The following is a 19020-nucleotide window of genomic DNA, read 5'->3' on the forward strand; positions in this document are numbered from 1 at the left end:
TTACGTACGCTCTTAACTGGAGCACAGTTCAGTTACAATCATTGTAGTGGTGCAGTGGTTGTAGAGTCTTACTGTACGCACGATGGTGAACTTTACCTTGATACCAGTGTTACTCTGCACCTTCAGTAAGTACATATATTACATTTATCACTGTAACTGCTAGCAGATGTTTATACTATTCTATTCTATACTATTCTATATGCACTGTTAAACATTTTTAAACATTTGTTTTCGCACTATGATACATGGCATCCTTACATCTACATCGCTGCTGCACTTCATATTGTATTTTTATCTTATTCATCTGTAACTGTATTGCATTGTCCTGAGCCATATGCAATGAAATTTCGTTCTGTATACACCCTGTGCATACACAATGACAATACAGTTCGTCTAAGTCTACTTTAACATAACGGAATTGATATTTACAAACATTTCATGAATAATCTTTTGTTTCAGGTTGGATCTCTGTCTCAGTCTCTGAGTTTTACACAGTGGAGGTTCAGCCTGGTGAAGAAGTCACACTGCTGTGCTCCAACTTTAGCAGCTTTCCCTTGAGAATATTCTGGTTCAAACTGGTCAATGGAGCCAATATCACCCGCATCTCATCTATGTTAACATCTGATCAAAATACTTCATTTTATGATGGATTTGGCACTGGCAGATTTAATATGACATCAAACTCAACTACTCTCTTTCTGAACATCAAGCCTGTGGATTCATTTGACTCTGGGCTGTACTTCTGTGGACTTAACCAAGAACAAGGCTCAGTAACTGTCTCACTGATGGCTACACATTTAAAGGTTCGAGGTAAGATTACTATGAAGTACTTCTCTATCAATAAGGACCCTTTTTCACACATGATGCATATAAGTACTGACTTCAGCACACAAGAGGTTGAATATTTTATGCACAGTTTTATCATTTATCTTTCTTGTAGAAGTGCCAACTGATGAGTTTACAAATGTGACGACTGTGATCCTGGCCGGTGTAACAGTTTTCCTTCTTATAATCATCATATGTCTGGTCGTCATAATCCACCCCCATAATATAGGTATTTATGTGTTTTTATTTAAAGTCTACATGCAAATGTTTTCAGTTATTAACTGATGGATTTTGTGTTTCGGTCATTTAGCTCAATATGAGGAAGTGAATCCACAACACACTGAGGTAATGACATTTTTACCTCAGATTAATATCTTGCATGATTTAATTCTTTCAATAAATGTCATGTGTGAGATCAGTGACTGTAATTGTCTTATTTCCAGAACATGGGCTCTGATTCTCTGAACTCTCTGAGTTTCCGTCCCAAAGTAAAAAGCCGCAGAAGGCCTGCAGCAGAGAGAGAACTGGAAACACATGTAGTGTACGCTGCCACAAGATAGACTCAACATAATTCAGCTCACCTCATACTTTATCACAGTGAGCTGCTTGAGGGTCGTTTGTGTGGCTGGTGGACGAAAGACTCTTGTGAGGCCGTTTAAAAAGCAACAATGTAATTTTGTAATAAAGATTATATTTTCATGCAATTTTGTGTCGTCTCTACCTTTTCAATTGTAATATTCTGAGAGCAGAATAATGTGACAGACATTAGATGGAGGTGGAGTCAGTTAGGTCTGTGATGTCAGGACAGATCATCTTTTAGTGTGAGAAAGTGTCTGCTGTCTGTAGAGAATCCGAGAGATCAGAGTCTAATGTTAACAGGAAGACTCTGGTCTGACTACCACTCAAAGCCACAAGGCCACTCTGAAAAACACAGAAATACATCAGTTTTAAATAGATTAATTGACACACGTAAAGAACAAAACAATCATTTTATCAACAATCTTCATTTGTATGTTAAATACGCACCAAATACAAGAATACAGTCCTCTGTTAGCATAAAGATGTGCAACACACCAATAACAGTGTTGGTAGCAAAGCTGAGGTCAGAAGTAGTATCTTCAACCACAGGTGAGGAAGCAGGAGGCCCATATCAGGGAGAGAAGTGGACCCCCATGCTCTTTATGGTGTCAACTGAACTTAACTGACAGTCTGTTGTATTGGAGGTGCTGCTCTTTGTGTATAATTGATGAGTTGCAGTTGATCTCGTGTACAAACTGTCAATCTTCTGGATCATTAAATGAAGTCTTTCTTCCTACGTCTGTCTGTACAGTGTTTTCTAAAGAATATAAAATCTGTATTTGAAAGAAGATGAATCTCCAGTGTCACAAAGGACTGTTTAGAGTCTCCTATTGTGAAGAGGTGGTCTGTCCGTTAGCGCCATTTTGATGTGTAAACAGCTAGTAAACAACAACTACTACCTGCTAGAAAAATAGCTCACAAACTAGCTGATAGCTAGTGAGACACAATGTGAGTGAAGAAGCCTGGCACTGATGGAGCTTTCCAGGGCTCTGACAGTCTCATACAGGGGATGGGAGGTGTTTTTCATGGCTGGTGACAGCTTCACCAATATCCTTCTGTCCCCCACCACCTCCACAGGCTCAAAACTGCAGCACAGTACCAAGCGGCTTTCTTCACTAGCTTGTTCAGACTTTTCCCCTCTGCTGCTGTGATGCTGCTGCTCCAGCAGACCACACCATAAAAGATGGCCGACGCAACCACCGAGTCATAGAAGGTCCTCAGGAGGGTGCCCTGCACTCCAAGGGACGTCAGTCTCTGCAGCAGGTGGAGTCTGCTTTGACCCTTATTGTATAGTGCTTGAGTGTTGTCAATCCAGTCTAGAATCTTGTTTAGGTGAACACCCAGATGCTAGGCTGGTAGGCAAACTGCAGTGGGTCAGCGGATAAGCTCACCAGGGAGTGCAGTTGTTAGAGGACCAACCTCTTTAGGGCCTTTGCCAGGTGGGCTGTTAGAGCCACTGGTCGGTAGTCGTTTAAGTCGCTGGGACGAAATGACATGGGCACTGGTACCATGCAGGATGACTTCCACAGCAGTGGTACCTTCTGCAACCTCAGGCTCATGTTGAAGATGTGCTTCACAATCCCACACAGTTGGCTGACGCAGGATTTGAGGAGCCTAGAGCTGATGCCATCTGGATCCGTTGCCTTCTTGACCTTTAACTTGGCCAGTTCTCTTTCTACCTGGGCTAAGGAGAGCACCATGCTGGGTGGAGGGGCAGTGGGTGTGCTGGGGTGTTGTAGAGGAGCTGTAGGGAGGGGGGCGGGGGTGGGAGGGGCAGTGGCTGCACATGGAGGTTGCGGAGGAGGGGCTGCGATGGTTGAGGATGTGGCAGCCAAGGTTCCAGTCGGGGGAACCTGCACCAGGTCTGGTTGGGTGAGGGGAGGGGTGACTGGTTGGTTGAATCTGTTGAAGAACCTGTTCAGGTCGTTCACCCACTCCTGGTCTCTGGCCAGCTCAGGTCTAGAATTATTGTGTCCTGAGATGGTTTTCAGACTCCTCCAGACATCGTTCTACTGCAGCTGTTTCTTCCATCCTCCTCCTGCAGCTGCCTTTTCTTGCCTTTATGACACAGACCCTGCACCCAGCCACTGGAAAATGAGCTTCAATGGACTTATACCATCTACCAGATAATTTGTGATTTCAAGGAACGAGGAGGCAGCGATTCTGTGTTGGAGCTCCAGCTGTCTGCCCTCAGATCGAGCGGATCAATATCATGAGTTCTCAGTATCTGCTTGTTTTTCTTCTGTTTTTCCATTTTCTATCATCAGTTAAACCTCCCCTGTCATCTGCTACGGTTTTGATTATTCTCCGGTAACCATCGAAAATGGAGATGGTTGGCGTGCCATTCACGTACTGACAAAGACCGACACCATTGTCCTACTTTATGAAAAGCAGGTTATGTAGCAATGGAGAACTAAATGAAGCTCACATTTATTTCTGACAGGGACATACAGCATCTTCATGTTTCTTCAATAAATATTCCTTCTTAGCCAGTTCTCCTTTACTGAAGTATCGGTCACACATTCTTCCTTTTGGGTTTCTTACCTCTTTGACCAATTGGTATATAGCAGATGTTTTTACTGTCTTTCTCTACCAGATCATCTTTATATTCTGAGTGTTAGTTATTCTTGCTTGTTTAGAAGAACTTCTTTACAACTACATTTTATCTGACGATACATAAAGCACATTGTTTTGTCATAACCTTAGAATATGCCAGAGCAATACCACGTATGACCACATATCTAGTATAACCATGCATTGTCATGCACGGGGGTGCTGTTTCACTACATTGAAGAAACTGTTTGGGAAGTCATGGGGAGGAGTTATAAAACTCAGACCCAACTAACAAAATAATGATTAGTTAGTAAATGGGACATTTGCTAAATTTCCACTCACTGGATGAGTTTTTTGTTTTGTTCTGTTTTGTTTTTCACACCATTCTGAAAAAAACACTTAAGGCTTTGGGAAAATCCCACAATAGGATCAGTTACAGAAACAAAATATACAACAATCAAAGTTGATGAAATCAATTTTAATGTTGACTCTGATTGTAAAGGACATTTCCTAAAGTTCGTTACATGCACTACACTGCACCAACATAACTGTCTGTTATTCATTTTGAAAGAATTGTTTGTGCATTTGCTGAACACCCGTACACCAGTTTACACTCCAGAGTGAAAGGTGTCACTTCTGGCGTGATAACAAGTCACACCTAACAGACACATACAAACTAAACTCACTCTCTCTGTTGCCTGTAGCAAAGTGACACTTGCACACAGCCTCATATCAAAGCATGTTCTCTGGTGGCTGCACATTTTAAGACATGACAGAGTATGTCAAAACCACAGCAGGTGAAGGTCACATTGTTCTTTATTGTGTACATTTGAAGCTACTAAGCCCTGCAAAGAAGACGTTGCAAAGGGTAATCCAATATTATCAATTAATAAAGATTAACAATGGTTACGTTGAAAAGGAATCCATTTCTGCTGAATGGTAAACGTAACTTGACGAGCAACAAAAATATTCAAGTATACTGTAGTCCGTACCGTTAAACTACACACAGTGATGTGTGTGGAAGTACAATCCACTTTTATAAAAACACAACTTTTAGATATCTGATTTGACATTTAAATAGGCAGGTCCTCACACACTACACTTCCTTATTCTGCAATGTTTTATAGAGACTGATACATCAGTTCTCATCATTTAACTTTTGTTTAAAAATCATCTCAAATCATTTTTAACTGGACCACGTAGTCCTGTTCTCCTTTCAGATGTTAATTCTCACCCATTTAAAAGAAGTTAGACAGTGTCAGTCTGAGCTGACGTAGAAATGAAGGACCACCCCACCTCTTTAAGTTACGTACGCTCTTAACTGGAGCACAGTTCAGTTACAATCATTGTAGTGGTGGAGTCTGACTGTTCGCACAATGGTGAACTTTACCTTGATACCAGTGTTACTCTGCACCTTCAGTAAGTACATATATTACATTATTGCAAACTGTGTGATGTCTATACTTTCTATTCTATATATTCTATTGGATGTTAACATTTTAAACATTTTTTGCACTATGATACATCCATCCTACATCTACATTGCTGCTGCACTTCATATTGTATTTTTATCTTATTATCTGTAATTGTATTGCATTTCCGAGCCATACAATGAAATTTCTTCTGTATCACCCTGTGCATAACAATGACAATACATTAGTTAAGTCTATTTAATATACCAGAATTGATATTTACAAACATTTCATGAATAAACTTTTGTTTCAGGTTGGATTTCTGTCTCAGTCTCTGAGTTTTACACAGTGGAGGTTCAGCCTGGTGAAGAAGTCACACTGCTGTGCTCCAACTTCAGCAGTATACCCATAAATATAATCTGGTTCAAACTGGTCAATAGCACCAATAACAGCTGCATCTCATATATGACGAGCTCTGATAAAAATGCTTCGCTCTGTGACGGATTTGGCACTGGCAAATTTAATATGACATCCAACACAACTACTCTCTTTCTGAACATCAAACCTGTGGATTTATTTGACTCTGGACTGTACTTCTGTGGATTTTACCAGCAACAACACTCAGTAATTGTCAGTGCAACATATTTAAAGGTTCAAGGTACGTCACCCTTTTTCAAATATGATGTATATCAGTACTGAGCCTTTGAGTATTTCATATACTGTTTTAACTTTTATCTTCCTTGTAGAAGTGCTAAAGGATGGTTTTGAAAATGTGACGACTGTGATCCTGGCCGGTTTAACGTTTTTCCTTCTTATGATCATCATATGTCTGGTTGTCAAAATCCGGACACTTCATACAGGTATATATATGTTTTTATTTCAAATCTACATGCAACAGTTTTTAGTTACCAACTGATCTATTTTTTGTTTCTGTCATTTAGCTCAACATGAGGAAGTGAATCCACAACAGACTGAGGTAGTGACTTTTGTACCTGGATTAATATCTTAAATGATTTAATTCTTTTAACTAGTGATGTATAAATTTATCAGTGACTGTAATTATTTTATCTTCAGAACGTGGGCTCTGATTCTCTCAACTACGCACCTGTGAGTTTCCGTCCCAAAGCAAAGAGCAGCAGAAGGCCTGCAGCAGAGAGAGAACTGGAACCACATGTAGTGTACGCTACCACAAGATAGACTCAAAATAACTCATCTCATCTCATGCTTTATCACAGTGAGCTGCTTGTGGGTCGTTTGTGTGGCTGGTGGACGAGAGACTACTGTGATGCCATTAAAAAAAAATGTAATTTTGTAATAAAGATTTTATGTTCATGCAATTTTGTGACCTTTTCCATTGTAATATTCTGAGAGCAGAATAATATGACAGACGTTAGATGGAGGTGGAATCACTTAGGTCTGTGATGTCAGGACAGACCATCTTTTAGAGTGAGAGAGTGTCTGCTGTCTGTAGAGAATCAGAGAGATCAGAGTCTAATGTTAACAGGAAGACTGTGGTCTGACTACAACTCAAAGCCACGAGGCCACTCTGACAAGCACATAAAAACAAGAAGATTTTGACAAAACTTTATTTAATCACCTAGTGTCTCCATTTGTATGTTAAATATGCAGCAAATACAATAACGCAGTTCTGTGCATAAATTTGTGTTGGTAACAAAGTTGAGGTCAGAAGGAACATCTTCAACCACACAAAGTCTAACATGTACTTTTGTAATAAAGATGTCATGATCATGCGATTTTGTGTTGTTTCCACCATTTTAATTGTAATATTCTGAGACAAGGATAATGTGACAGGTATTAGACTGAGGTGGAGTCAGAGCGGTATTTAGAGTCGGAGTGATGAGCAGCTGAAGGCACAGACACCCATGTTGCTGAGACGTGAGGTAGGGATAGAGAGGAGGGGGTGAACTAAACGAGGAGGTTAGAAAGGTAAGTGGGGGCGAGATTGTGGAGGGCTTTGTAAATCAGGAGGAGGTTCTAGTTCTGGATGATTTGCAATCTGCTGATGAGTTTGGTGGGGAGGCCAGTGACAAGAGTGTTGCTGTTGTGGCCTGGGGTAGGCAGAATAAGTTAAGTTCTTTCTGCAGCCACTGGGCGTCTTGGTGTCTTTTTCCGTTGTAGCATTCTATAGGCTTCATGGTTTGCCTTGAGAAACATGTAGGCAGCCATCTTGATCTTCTGTTGACATTTACGACAGTATGCACATAGTTAAGTGAGCAGTGAAACATCTGGATTCATCTTGTTTTGAGATCGCTTATAGAAGCATCGTCTATAAGTATTATGGAGATTTGTATATATTTTATGTGTATATTTGTGTAGATGACCAAGTTTTCACTAAGTGGTATTGACTGTTCAACATCTTGCTAATTTATTGTATTAAGATAGGCTAGCTATGTTTGTAAGGTATGTTGGGAGATGTTACTGATATTAAGCACACTGATTGTGTACTTTATTTTCTTTCTTTATTTTAGTTTTACCCTATTTTCATGCTGTCAGTTGGAACGGTGGTACAAAATAAATCCATCATATAATTGACCAGTGTGTGAAAGGGGTTATCTGTCTGTCTAGATGAAGAAGAGGACTCTTTAATGAGGCCAGAACAGTTGCAGCAGTCTATGTGGAATGTGATGAATGAATGGACCAGGATTATATTGGGATTGGGACAGTGATGGGGGTGGAGGAGTTGTAGACCTGTGTGTCGTCGGCATAGCAGCGGAAGTGGATCCCACGGTGATAAAGATGGGGTAGGTGATAAAGAGGAGGAGACAGAGCCTTGACACACTAGAACACCCAGATTTGTGGTTACCAAGTTGCATGAACTGTAAGTGCAATACCAGTGCTCCTAATGCTAGCTAGGCGGTCCAGGAGTAGTGAGTGAAAGATGGTGTTGAATGCTGCACTGAGGTTGAGAAGGATGAGGAGTAGTCTTCCTTGTTGTCACGTGAACGTCACATGATGTGAATGACGTGCGTTGATGTGGAGACTCAGCACAAACATAATCGATAAGGGGAATTGATAAGTATGAAGGCTAATGATATCGATGAACTGAACCAGTTTGAAGTGTTCAATTTTGGCTCAGTGATTGGGTGGCGTGATACGAGATGTGTTTGACTTGTCAGGTCGAATGCAGAGAGCTTTTGAGTAGATGAATGTGTTCAATAAAGTTACACTCATAGAGTAAAGTCAAGTCTCTGGATACCCAATCTGTGTGTCAAGTCATCTGGTCATATGAAAGTAGAATAAACATCTGAAGTGAATCATTTGGTTTTGCATTGTGCAACTGCAATGTTTGAGTTTTTAATACATTTGAACATTATTTATGACATTTTACATAACTCTGGTGTTTTTGACTACTGTTATTATATATAAATCAAATATAAGTAAGATTTAGAGAACAACAACCCTGCAAATTGAAAACTATGTCGTGATCATTACAGCATCATTACATCACGATGATCAGCATCAACATTTGTAACCCTTGCTCACTGGTTTATTATACAGGGAAGACAGTGTACTTGTATTAGTTTTATTTTTCTAGTACTTTTGTGCTTTGTCTGTGGGTATGCTTGTTTTAACCTATGGTTGAAATGAGAACAGATCCTGCAGAACCCTTTGCTGAGTTTGTCTCGGTATCTGCTTGTTTTTCTTCTGTTTTTCCATTTACCATCATCAGTTAAACCTCCCCTGTCGCTTGCTCAGATTTTGTTTATCCTCCAGTAACCATCGAAAATGGTGACGGTCGGTGTGTCATTCACTTTACTGACAAAGACCGACACCATTGTCCTACTTTATGAAAATCAGGTTCTGCAGCAATGGAGACCTAAATAAAGCTCCCACTCATTTCTGACATACAGTATCTTCATGTTTCCTCAATAAATGTTCAATCTTCACCAGTTCTCCTTTACTCTGTCAGTCACACCTCCTTCCTTTTGGATTGCGTGCCCTTTTGACCAATGGGTATATATCCAGTATCTTTATCTTCTTTCTCTACCAGATCATTTTTATATTTTGTAACAGTGATCCAACAATTCCAAGTGTTAGTTATTCTTGCTTGTTTAGAAGAACTTGTTCACAATTACATTTTATCTGATGACATGTAAAACATATTGTTTTGTCATAGCATGAGAATATGTTACATTTTGCATGCAGAAAAAACCCGCAGCCTGTACGGGAGGGTTAGGGTTAGGGCTGGGTTGTTTCCCAGCCGCGCTTTTGCACCGTGCTTTGATTTCTTTTGAATATTATCCTTCCATGTCAGCAGCACTTTTTGTTTAAATCTTACTTTTTTTTTTTTGAACACTGGCCTCATCTGCATCATTTTATTTGAATGAACTTGTGACCTTCTTGCGCACCATTGTTATACTGCATGTTTGTCATCATTATTATTATTATTGTTGTTGTTATTAGGGCCACAGGGAAGCACAGAAAAAATTCCCTCAGCCAGCTAACCCCAGAATTACCCTAGCTCCTGTCTCCGCTGCGAGGGTGACCACTGCTCTGGCTCCTGTCTCTGCCACGAGGGTGGCCAGCACTCTGGCTCCTGTCTCCACCAAGTGGGAGACCTCCGCCCTGGCTCCTGTCTCCGCCACGCGGGTGTCCTCAGCTCCAGTTCCTGCCGGAGCTGAGGCCACCGCCTATGCTCCTGTCCCTGTTGCAAGGGTGGCCTCTGCCCCTTTTGTCCCCGCCACGAGAGTAACCTCCACCACTGCTCCTGTATCTGCTTCGTGTCCACTGTCGTCTAAGCACCAGCTGCCGCTCCTCAGGGCCGTCTCAGTGCCAGTCAGCACCGTCTCCCCAGTCGGCCGTCTCCCTTGCCGGCAGTCAGTTGGTGCTACCAGTGACGTCACTGTGCCCAAGCCTGCTCCAGCCCACGTCTCTGCCCATGTCTCTCCACCGGAGCCTGCTCCAGCGTCGGCTCCTGGTTCCGGCCGTCCTCCAGAGCAGCATGTCACGTCTGCCTGGGTCATGTCTGTATGTTTTTATTTCCCTGTCATGCTTTTGCTCCATGCTTTGATTTCTTTTGATTATCCCTCCTTGTCAGCAGTGCTTTTTGTTCAAATCTTTTTTTTTCTTAAATACCCTCCCTTTTTCCCTAACTGCAGGACACATCTCCCTGTGTCCTGCATTTGTGCATCTACCTCACCTCATGACACAATCAAAGTTGATGAAATCAATTTTAGTCTCTATTCTGAAGTTCCCTATATGCACTAAACTGCACCAACATAACTGTCTGCTGTTATAGTTGTTCATTTTGAAAGAGCTGTTTGTACATTTGCTGAACACCTGTACACCAATTTACACTCCAGAATAATATGTGTTACTTCTGGGGTAATAACAAGTCACAGACACATACAAACTGAACTCACTCTCTCTGTTGCCTGTAGCAAAGGGATACTTGCACACAGCCTCATATCAAAGCATGTTCTCTGGTGGCTGCACATTTTAAGACATGACAGAGTATGTCGACACCACAGCAGGTGAAGGTCACATCGTTCTTTATTGTGGACAGTTGAAGATACTAAGCCCTGGAAACAGGAACTCTGTAATTATTATTTGTCAGGTAAGATTTAAACTGCTCAGGCTGTATTGTGTGAAATAATGTGCAACATTTGAATGGGCAGGTCCTCACAGATAACACTTCCTTATTCTGCAACGTTAGAGACTGATACATCAGTTCTTATCATTTGAGTTTTGTTGAAATATTATCTCAAGTATTTTTAACAAGACCAAATGGTCCTGTTCTCCTTTCAGATGTTAATTTTCACCCATATAAAAGAAGTTGCACGGTGTCTGTATACTGTAAATGAAGGACCACCCCACCTCTTTCCATTGCGATCACTCTTAACTGGAGCACAGTTCAGATACAATCAGTGTAGTGGTGGAGTCTTACTGTACGCACAATGGTGAACTTTACCTTGATACCAGCCTTACTCTGCACCTTCAGTAAGTACAGCCATTACATTTTATCACTATAACTGCTAGCTGATGTTCTAAACTTTAATTTACCAGAACTGATATTTACAAACATTTCATGAATAATCTTTTGTTTCAGGTTGGATCTCTGTCTCAGTCTCCGAGTTTTACACAGTGGAGGTTCAGCCTGGTGAAGAAGTCACACTGTGGCTCCAACTTGCAGTTTGCCAGAGGATTTCTGGTTCAAACTGGCCAATGGACTCAATATTACACGCATATCGTCTATGGTCACCTCTGATCAGAATACTTCATTTTATAATGGATTTGGCCCTGGCAGATTTAATATGTCATCCAACTCAACTACTCTCTTTCTGAACATTAAACCTGTGGATTTATCTGATTCTGGGCTGTACGTCTGTGGCTGTTACAAAGGACCGAACACAGTAACACTCTCACTAATGACTACGAATCTAAAGGTTCAGGGTAAGATTACTATGAAGTACTGTTTTATATGATTAAGGACCATTTTTAACATATAATGCATATAAGTACTGACTCCAACACACAGTTTAAACTTTTATCTTTCTTGTAGAAGTGCTAAATGATGAGATTAAAAATGTGACGACTGTGATCCTGGTTGGTGTAACCATTTTTCTACTTATAATTATCATCTGTCTGATCATCAAAATCCAGACACTTCATACAGGTATTTTCATATTTCAAATCTACATGCAAATGTTTTAGTTATTAACTGATGGATTTTCTGTTTCTGTCATTTAGCTCAACACGAGGAAGTGAATCCACAACACACTGAGGTAATAACATTTTTACCTCAGATTAATATCTTGCATGATTTAATTTAATAAGCGATGTGTGAGATCAGTGACTGTAATTTTATTTTCAGAACGTGGGCTCTGATTCCCTCAACTATGCAGCTCTGAGTTTCCATTCCAAAGCAAAGAGCAGCAGAAGGCCTGCAGCAGAGAGAGAACTGGAACCCCATGTAGTGTACGCTGCCACAAGATAGACTCAAAATAACTCAGCTCGACTTATGCTTTATCACAGTGAGCTGCATGAGGGCCGTTTGTGTGGCTGGTGGACGAGAGACTACTGTGATGCCATTTAAAAAATAATGTAATTATGAAATAAAGATTTTATGTTCAAGCAATGTGTGTCGTTTCTGCCATTATAATTGTAATATTCTGAGAGCAGAATAATGTGAAAGAACTTAAATGGAGGTGGAGTCACTTAGGTCTGTGATGTCAGGACAGATTATCTTTTAGTGTGAGAGAGTGTCTGCTGTCCGTGGAGAATCAGAGAGATCACAGTCTAATATTAACAGGAAGACTGTGGTCTTATTATAACTCAACTTTTGCCAAAATCTTCTTGTTTTTGTGCTTGTCAGAGTGGCTTTAAGAAGAAAACCATCATTTAATCACCTAGTGTCTGCATTTGTATGTTAAATATGCATCAAATACAACAATGCAGTTCTGTGCATACATTTGGGCAACATATCAACACTAGTGGTGGCAACAAAGTTGAGGTCAGAAGGTGTTAACTTCTACCACCCTCTCCACCACAAACACACGATGACGATAGCAGTGAAAAGTAGGACATTTGAACGTAAATTAGGTTTAAGGTCGTGGGCGATTTGTCTTTGACTCTGCCTCTTCAAACCCCTTCATAGGCAGCGCCCTGTTGTCAAGTTGCATTACAGAGAGACAGAGTCATACACACAATGAGGAACGTTATCTTGATGACCCCTTTACTTCTCAGCCTCAATGAGTAATAAACTGCTGCACAGAACCAAATGCATTGCGGACTACATTGATATGAAAGCATTACTCAAGATTTGGTCAACCAAAGGATTCTCGGGTGTCTTACATGTTCTTTGAATCAATGTCAGACTGGTGGGAAAGTATCAATGTGATCTGACGTACTCTCTCTGTGACAGCTGCTGATGGACAGAAATCCCACCAAAGATAGGTGAATACAATTACAATATAGTTGTACTCTGCAACAATAAGAAGCTTAAGGCCTGTATCGGAGAAAGAAGTGCACATCATGCTTGTCTTCTTGATCATTAAATGAAGTCTTTCTTCCTATGTCTGTCTGTCCAGTGTTTTCTGAAGAATAAATATAAAAATCTATGTGAAGGAAGATGAACCTCCAGTGACATAAAGGAAAGCCCAAAGTACGTCTCATACTATGGAGACTTAGATGTGGTCTGTCTATTGGTCTTAGAGTGCATCTTTGGTCATTAGTGCCATTTTGATGGGTAAACAACTGGTAAACAACAACTACTATACAAGAAGGAGGTGATAGATGATTTGGTGTGGATGATGATCTGGGCGGCAGAGTTCTGGAAGATTTGTAATCTGTTAATGAGTTTGGTGGGGAGGCCAGGGAGGAGATTGTTGCAGTATTCTGTGTTGAATGTAATAAATGGATGGACCAGGATTTCAGCGGTGGATTGGGACAGTGATGGGGGTAGTGTGGAGATGTTTCGGGGGTGGAAGACTGCAGTGAGGGTTAAGCTTTTAATATGAGGAGCAAGCTTTTAATAGGGTGCTGTCCAGACTGGGGTGAATGGTGTACTGGGAATCAGTCAATGAAAATGGGTGTGGCTGAGGTGAAGTGTGGTTTGGTGAGGGTGGATTTGGAGCTGATGAGCAGGGCCTCAGTTTTGCTGCCATTGAGTTTGAGAAAGTTCCCACATATCCAGCTCCTGATGTCCTCCATGCAGGTTGTGAGGGGAGATGGGAGGGAGTGTGGTGGTTGGTATGGAGGAGATTCAGGCCTGTGTGTTGTTAGCATAGCAGTGGAAGTGGATCCCATGGTGACAGAGGATTTTGACCAGGGGGAGGAGATAGGTGATGAAGAGGAGGGGACCCAAAACAGAGCCTTGGGGGACACCCAGAACACCCACATTTGTGTTTACCAAGTTTTATGAACCGTTGTCTGTCTGTGAGGTAGGAAGTAAACTATTAAAATTGTAATACCAGTGATATACAGTATGGATGAGAGATGCTGCACTGAGGTTGAAGAGGATGATGATGGTAAGTAGTCTTCCTTGTTGTGAGCGTAATATGATGTGAATGACGTGCTTTGACGTAGAGACTCATCACAAAAATAACTGATTATGGGAATCGATAAGCATGAAAGCTAATGATATCAATTAACTGAACCAGTTGGGACCCATCCCTATGTTCCCTATGTTAGCAAGGAGTAGGTGGTGTGATACGAGACATGTGTGTGATTTCCTGGGTTGAATACAGAGTGCTTGTGAGTAGATGAATGTGTTCAATCAAGTTACACTTGCAGAGTTAAAGTCAAGTCTCTGGATACCCAATCTGCGTGGATTGATATTATTTATAGTGACCAACTTAGCCAAGTACCTGTCCCTGGCATCTTTACTGAATTTGTCTTATTTTTCTTCTGTTTTCCCATTTTCCAGTTATACCTCCCCTGTCGTCTGCTCACGTTTTGTTTATCCTCCGTTAACCATTGAAAATGGCGATGGGGGGAATGTCATTCATGTGACTGACAAAGACTGATCCCCATTGACCTCCTTTATAAAAAGCAGGTTTTGTAGCAATGGAGAACTAAATGAAGCTCCCACCCATTTCTGACAGGGACATACATCATCTTCATGTTTCCTCAATAAATATTCCATCTTCGCTATTTCTCTTTTACTGAACTGTCAGTCACACATTCTTCCTTTTGGGTTGCTTACCTCTTTGACCAATAAGTATAAATCAGATCAGATTGTCTTTCTCTACCAGATCATTTTCATATTCTGACCTGAGTGTTTGTTCTTGCTTATTTAGAAGAACTTAAACATACATAAAGCATATTGTTTTGTAATAATGTGAGAATATGCCAGTGCAATACCACGTATGACCACACATGTAGAATAACTATGGATTGTCAAGCACGGGGGTGCTGTTTCACTACTTTGAAGAAACTGTTTGTGAAGTCATGGGGAGGAGTTATAAAACTCAGACCAAACTAACAAAATGATGATTAGTAATGATTGGATAGTTAATGTGAGGGGTGGAGTTTGGGTGGAGTGTTTTTTTTTTTTTCACACCACTCTGAAAAAACACTCGAGGCTGCTTTAGGAAAGTCCCTTGATAAGAGCAGTTTTGAAAAAAAATGCAACATTCAAAGTTGATGAAATCAGTTTTAATCTCTATTCTGATTCTTAAAGTCCTCATATGCACTACACTGCACCACAACACTGTTATTATAATTATTAATTTTGAAAAGACTGTTTGTACATTTCCTGAACACCTGTACACCAGTTTACACTATAGAGTGAAATGTGTGATTTCTGGGGTAATAACAAGTCACACCTAACAGACACATACAAACTGAACTCACTGTCTGTTGCCTGTAGCAAAGCAACACTTGCACACAGCCTCATATCAAAGCGAGTTTTCTGGAGGCTGCACATTTTAAGACATGACAGAGTATGTCAAAACCACCGCAGGGAAAGGTCACGTCGTTCTTCATTGTGTACATTTGAAGCTACTAAGCCCTGCAAAAGACTACGACTTTTAAAACTGTTGTCTATTCCAACAGGTAATCCGGTATTATCAATTAATAAAGATTAACAACAGTTACTTTGAAAAATAATTTATTTCTGCTAAATGGTAAACTTAGCTTGACCAGTAACAAAAATAATCCCTTCCAAAAGGTTAACAAGAGTCTCATATCTTTACAGTGACTTATAGTAAGATGTAGGCCACAAAAGTCTTTTAAATGCTGTGTTACAAGTGTTAATAGATGTGTATCACAACAATGTATTTTTAACAAGACCACGAGATCATGTTCTCCTTTTAGATGTGAACTTAAATCCACTTCCTCAAAACCAGTGACAGACAGCATCAGTCTGAGCAGACGTAGAAATTAAGAACCAACCCACCTCTTTACGTTGAGTTCACTCTTAACTGGAGCACAGATCAGTTACAATCAGTGTAGTGGTGGAGTCTGTGCGCACAATGGTGAACTTTACCTTGATACCAGTGTTAATCTGCACTTTCTGTAAGTACATCCATTACATGTCCTCAGTGTAACTGTTATTGATTATCTATACTTTTAACTATCAGAATGATATTATCTATTGATACTCCCTTGGTAATCTTTTGTGTTAGGTTGTACTCTATCTCACCTTATAATTCACACTGTGGAGGCTCATCTGGTAAGAAGTCACATGCTGTGCCAACTTTAGCAGTGCTGCTCACAGATTGCCTGGTTCAGAGTCAAGAACTGGTCTCTGCGTATCGCCCTCGTGTTTGACTCTGTTCAACCTGCTTCGTACAGTGATGGTTTAAAAATGGAAATTTGACGTTAGTTCCAACATGACCCGTCTTCCAAAATCCACTCGCTGAATTCATCTGAACTCTGGACTGTATTTCTGTGGCTAATTACATACACAAAAAATCATGTTACTATGGGGAACAAACTTAGTAGGTCCAAGGTAAAATTCATCTTCTTCTTTGACTTTGTTGAACGTCAGAGGACATGAATCCAAGTTTAAGGTTTTACATTCATGAGAGGATTTACATTCTTGTTTTCCTCACATTAAAATTGTTCTAGTTCAATTTAATTTTCACTCATTGTAAAAAGCAGTAAATTATATATGTTGATAATCTGCTACTGGTAATCAAAAGTATAAGAATATTCTGTAAATATTTATTTAAATTTATGTATTTTGGTGTAGGTCGAAGAGAAAAATAAAACACAACGGATCTGTAGTTTGGGATATAACGCATTGCAATGTTGGAAACTTTGTCCTCTTTGGAAAGCTTCGGTGGACCAAGGAGGGACCGTGTAACTACATGAATCATTTTCTGTATCTCAGTAAATCTCAATAAATGTTTAATAGATGGCAAGAAGCTGTTTCAATCATCCTAACAGATTCTAACAGTGCCATGGCATAAATAATACATCATGGCTTTTCAAAATAAAAGCAACACAGTCATATTGCATGCACAGCATAAACACTTGTTAATTTGCTTATGACTGACATACCGCGGGCCAAACAGGGATGCCCAAAGGGCCGTATGTGACCTGCTCTAGTGTATTTTGCCATTTTATCCATTAATTACACATAAAACTACAAGACACGTAACATTTAATTTAATCTAATTTAATAATCTGTCTTGTAGAGGTGATTCTGGAGTTAACTAATCTGATGATCTGGGTCCTCGGAGCTCTGACGGTTTTCCTTTTCGTGGTCGTCATCTGTCTGGTCGTTAAAATCAGAAAGCTTCACAAAGGTACTTGTTGATGTGTGTTGATGATTTTGATGTTTCACATCTCTTTTTAAGCTGTTTTTGTGACGACAGGCAAATCCATAATTTCTTAACCAAATCTATGAGCAGAAATTCTGTTAACCACTCAAACTCTGACTCTTCACAGTAGCTCATGTTGAAGAACAGAAGTCACAAGAGACACAGGTAGAATTCATTAAGTGTTTACATTTATATGTTTCAGCAGTCACTACTTCCACTTTCTTGTCTGGATATACTTTGTTTCTTTCTTCAGAGACAGAGCTCAGACGACCTCGACTATGCAGCTGTGACTTTTCATCCAAAAACTGAAAGACACTACAGGCCTGCCTCAGAAGCAGAAATGGACCCAGATGTTATTTATTCTGCCACAAAATAGTATCAGGAAGCACGTGGAGCTGCAGAACGGAGTGGAACTGCTGCAAAATGGGCATTCTGTACATCATAATCATGACAGTTTTTTAAATATGATTGATGTTTAGTGGATAGAGTTGAACAGTGACCTGCTGTATATTCTCTTATATCGATGTGTATGCAGCGGTGCAGCAGTGTCATATTTAACTGTTGTTCAACCATACATAGTCAACTGTGGTCGAGAGTAATCTGTCATACGAAAAAAGGAGCACACTTTACAGCTGGTCTAGAAGCACCATACAGCTATAAATGCATTGACACAATCGTCACAGGAAGAGCGGTCTCTGAAGTTATAAAAATCTTCTGTACAGTCGCTTGTGAAACTTATTAACTGAATGTTGCACGTTCATGCGCAGCAAAGCCACAGCAGAAGCACTTAACTAACTTTAACCCTACACCCCCAGTGACACATGAAACCCACGACCATCCCACTGTAAATGTTCCTTTTGTTGTATGTACAGTGAATTTATTTTTGAGTACATTTAGTATATTTGAGTGTGTATATGTTTATGATTTATTTTATCTCATCTTATTTTAAATTTCTTATGCAACAAACATTCAGGCTAACTCCTTGTATGTACAAATATTCTTGGCAATAAAGTCTTTTCTGATTCTGATTAAACCAGATAATTTCTGTACTCTTGCAGTTATGACCAACATTTCGTATGGTAGATATGTAAATGTATTGGTTATGTAAGAGAGGATAGGAGGTGGAGACAATGTGAAAATTGGGGGAAAGTCACTAAGTTCTTGCTACTGGGGAGTCTATATTAGTTATGAAACTGGATATAACAGAAAGTAAGCATGATATTTGACAAGAGATAGTTCCCTAACCCTAATCCCAACCGCAACTCAAACTCTTACCCTAACCGCAACCCCTAACCCTAAGGCCAAGTCCTAACCCTAATCTCTAACACTTAACCCTGATCCAGACCACAACCTCAACCCTAACCCTTAATACTTAGCCCTAATTGTAAACCTAACCCTAAGACCTAAACCCTAACCCT

At 40.2% G+C, this 19020-nt stretch overlaps 2 protein-coding genes, 1 long non-coding RNA gene and 1 pseudogene across 3 annotated transcripts; all 4 read left to right on the forward strand.

Annotated features, from left to right (window-relative positions):
- The first annotated feature begins 66 nt into the window (after positions 1 to 66).
- Positions 67 to 1387, forward strand: LOC125012554. The gene is made up of 5 exons (XM_047592554.1): positions 67 to 125; positions 460 to 810; positions 941 to 1054; positions 1136 to 1170; positions 1269 to 1387. Exons 1-5 carry the CDS (start codon positions 83 to 85, stop codon positions 1383 to 1385), a joined length of 660 nt encoding a protein of 219 aa, XP_047448510.1. The 5' UTR covers positions 67 to 82; the 3' UTR covers positions 1386 to 1387.
- Positions 1388 to 5090: 3703 nt separating this feature from the next.
- Positions 5091 to 6706, forward strand: LOC125019310. Its single transcript, XM_047604039.1, has 5 exons — positions 5091 to 5376; positions 5683 to 6027; positions 6116 to 6229; positions 6311 to 6345; positions 6444 to 6706. The coding sequence occupies exons 1-5, from the start codon at positions 5334 to 5336 to the stop codon at positions 6564 to 6566; spliced, it is 660 nt and encodes a 219-aa protein (XP_047459995.1). The 5' UTR covers positions 5091 to 5333; the 3' UTR covers positions 6567 to 6706.
- A 4565-nt stretch (positions 6707 to 11271) lies between these two features.
- LOC125019318 lies at positions 11272 to 12327 on the forward strand (annotated as a pseudogene).
- Positions 12328 to 17500: 5173 nt separating this feature from the next.
- On the forward strand, positions 17501 to 18618 carry LOC125019336. Its single transcript, XR_007114056.1, has 3 exons — positions 17501 to 17587; positions 17730 to 17767; positions 17856 to 18618. It is a non-coding gene; the product is annotated as an uncharacterized LOC125019336 (long non-coding RNA).
- The last annotated feature ends 402 nt before the right edge of the window (positions 18619 to 19020 follow it).

Source organism: Mugil cephalus, chromosome 1, assembly GCF_022458985.1.
Source record: "Mugil cephalus isolate CIBA_MC_2020 chromosome 1, CIBA_Mcephalus_1.1, whole genome shotgun sequence".
NCBI lineage: Eukaryota > Metazoa > Chordata > Actinopteri > Mugiliformes > Mugilidae > Mugil > Mugil cephalus.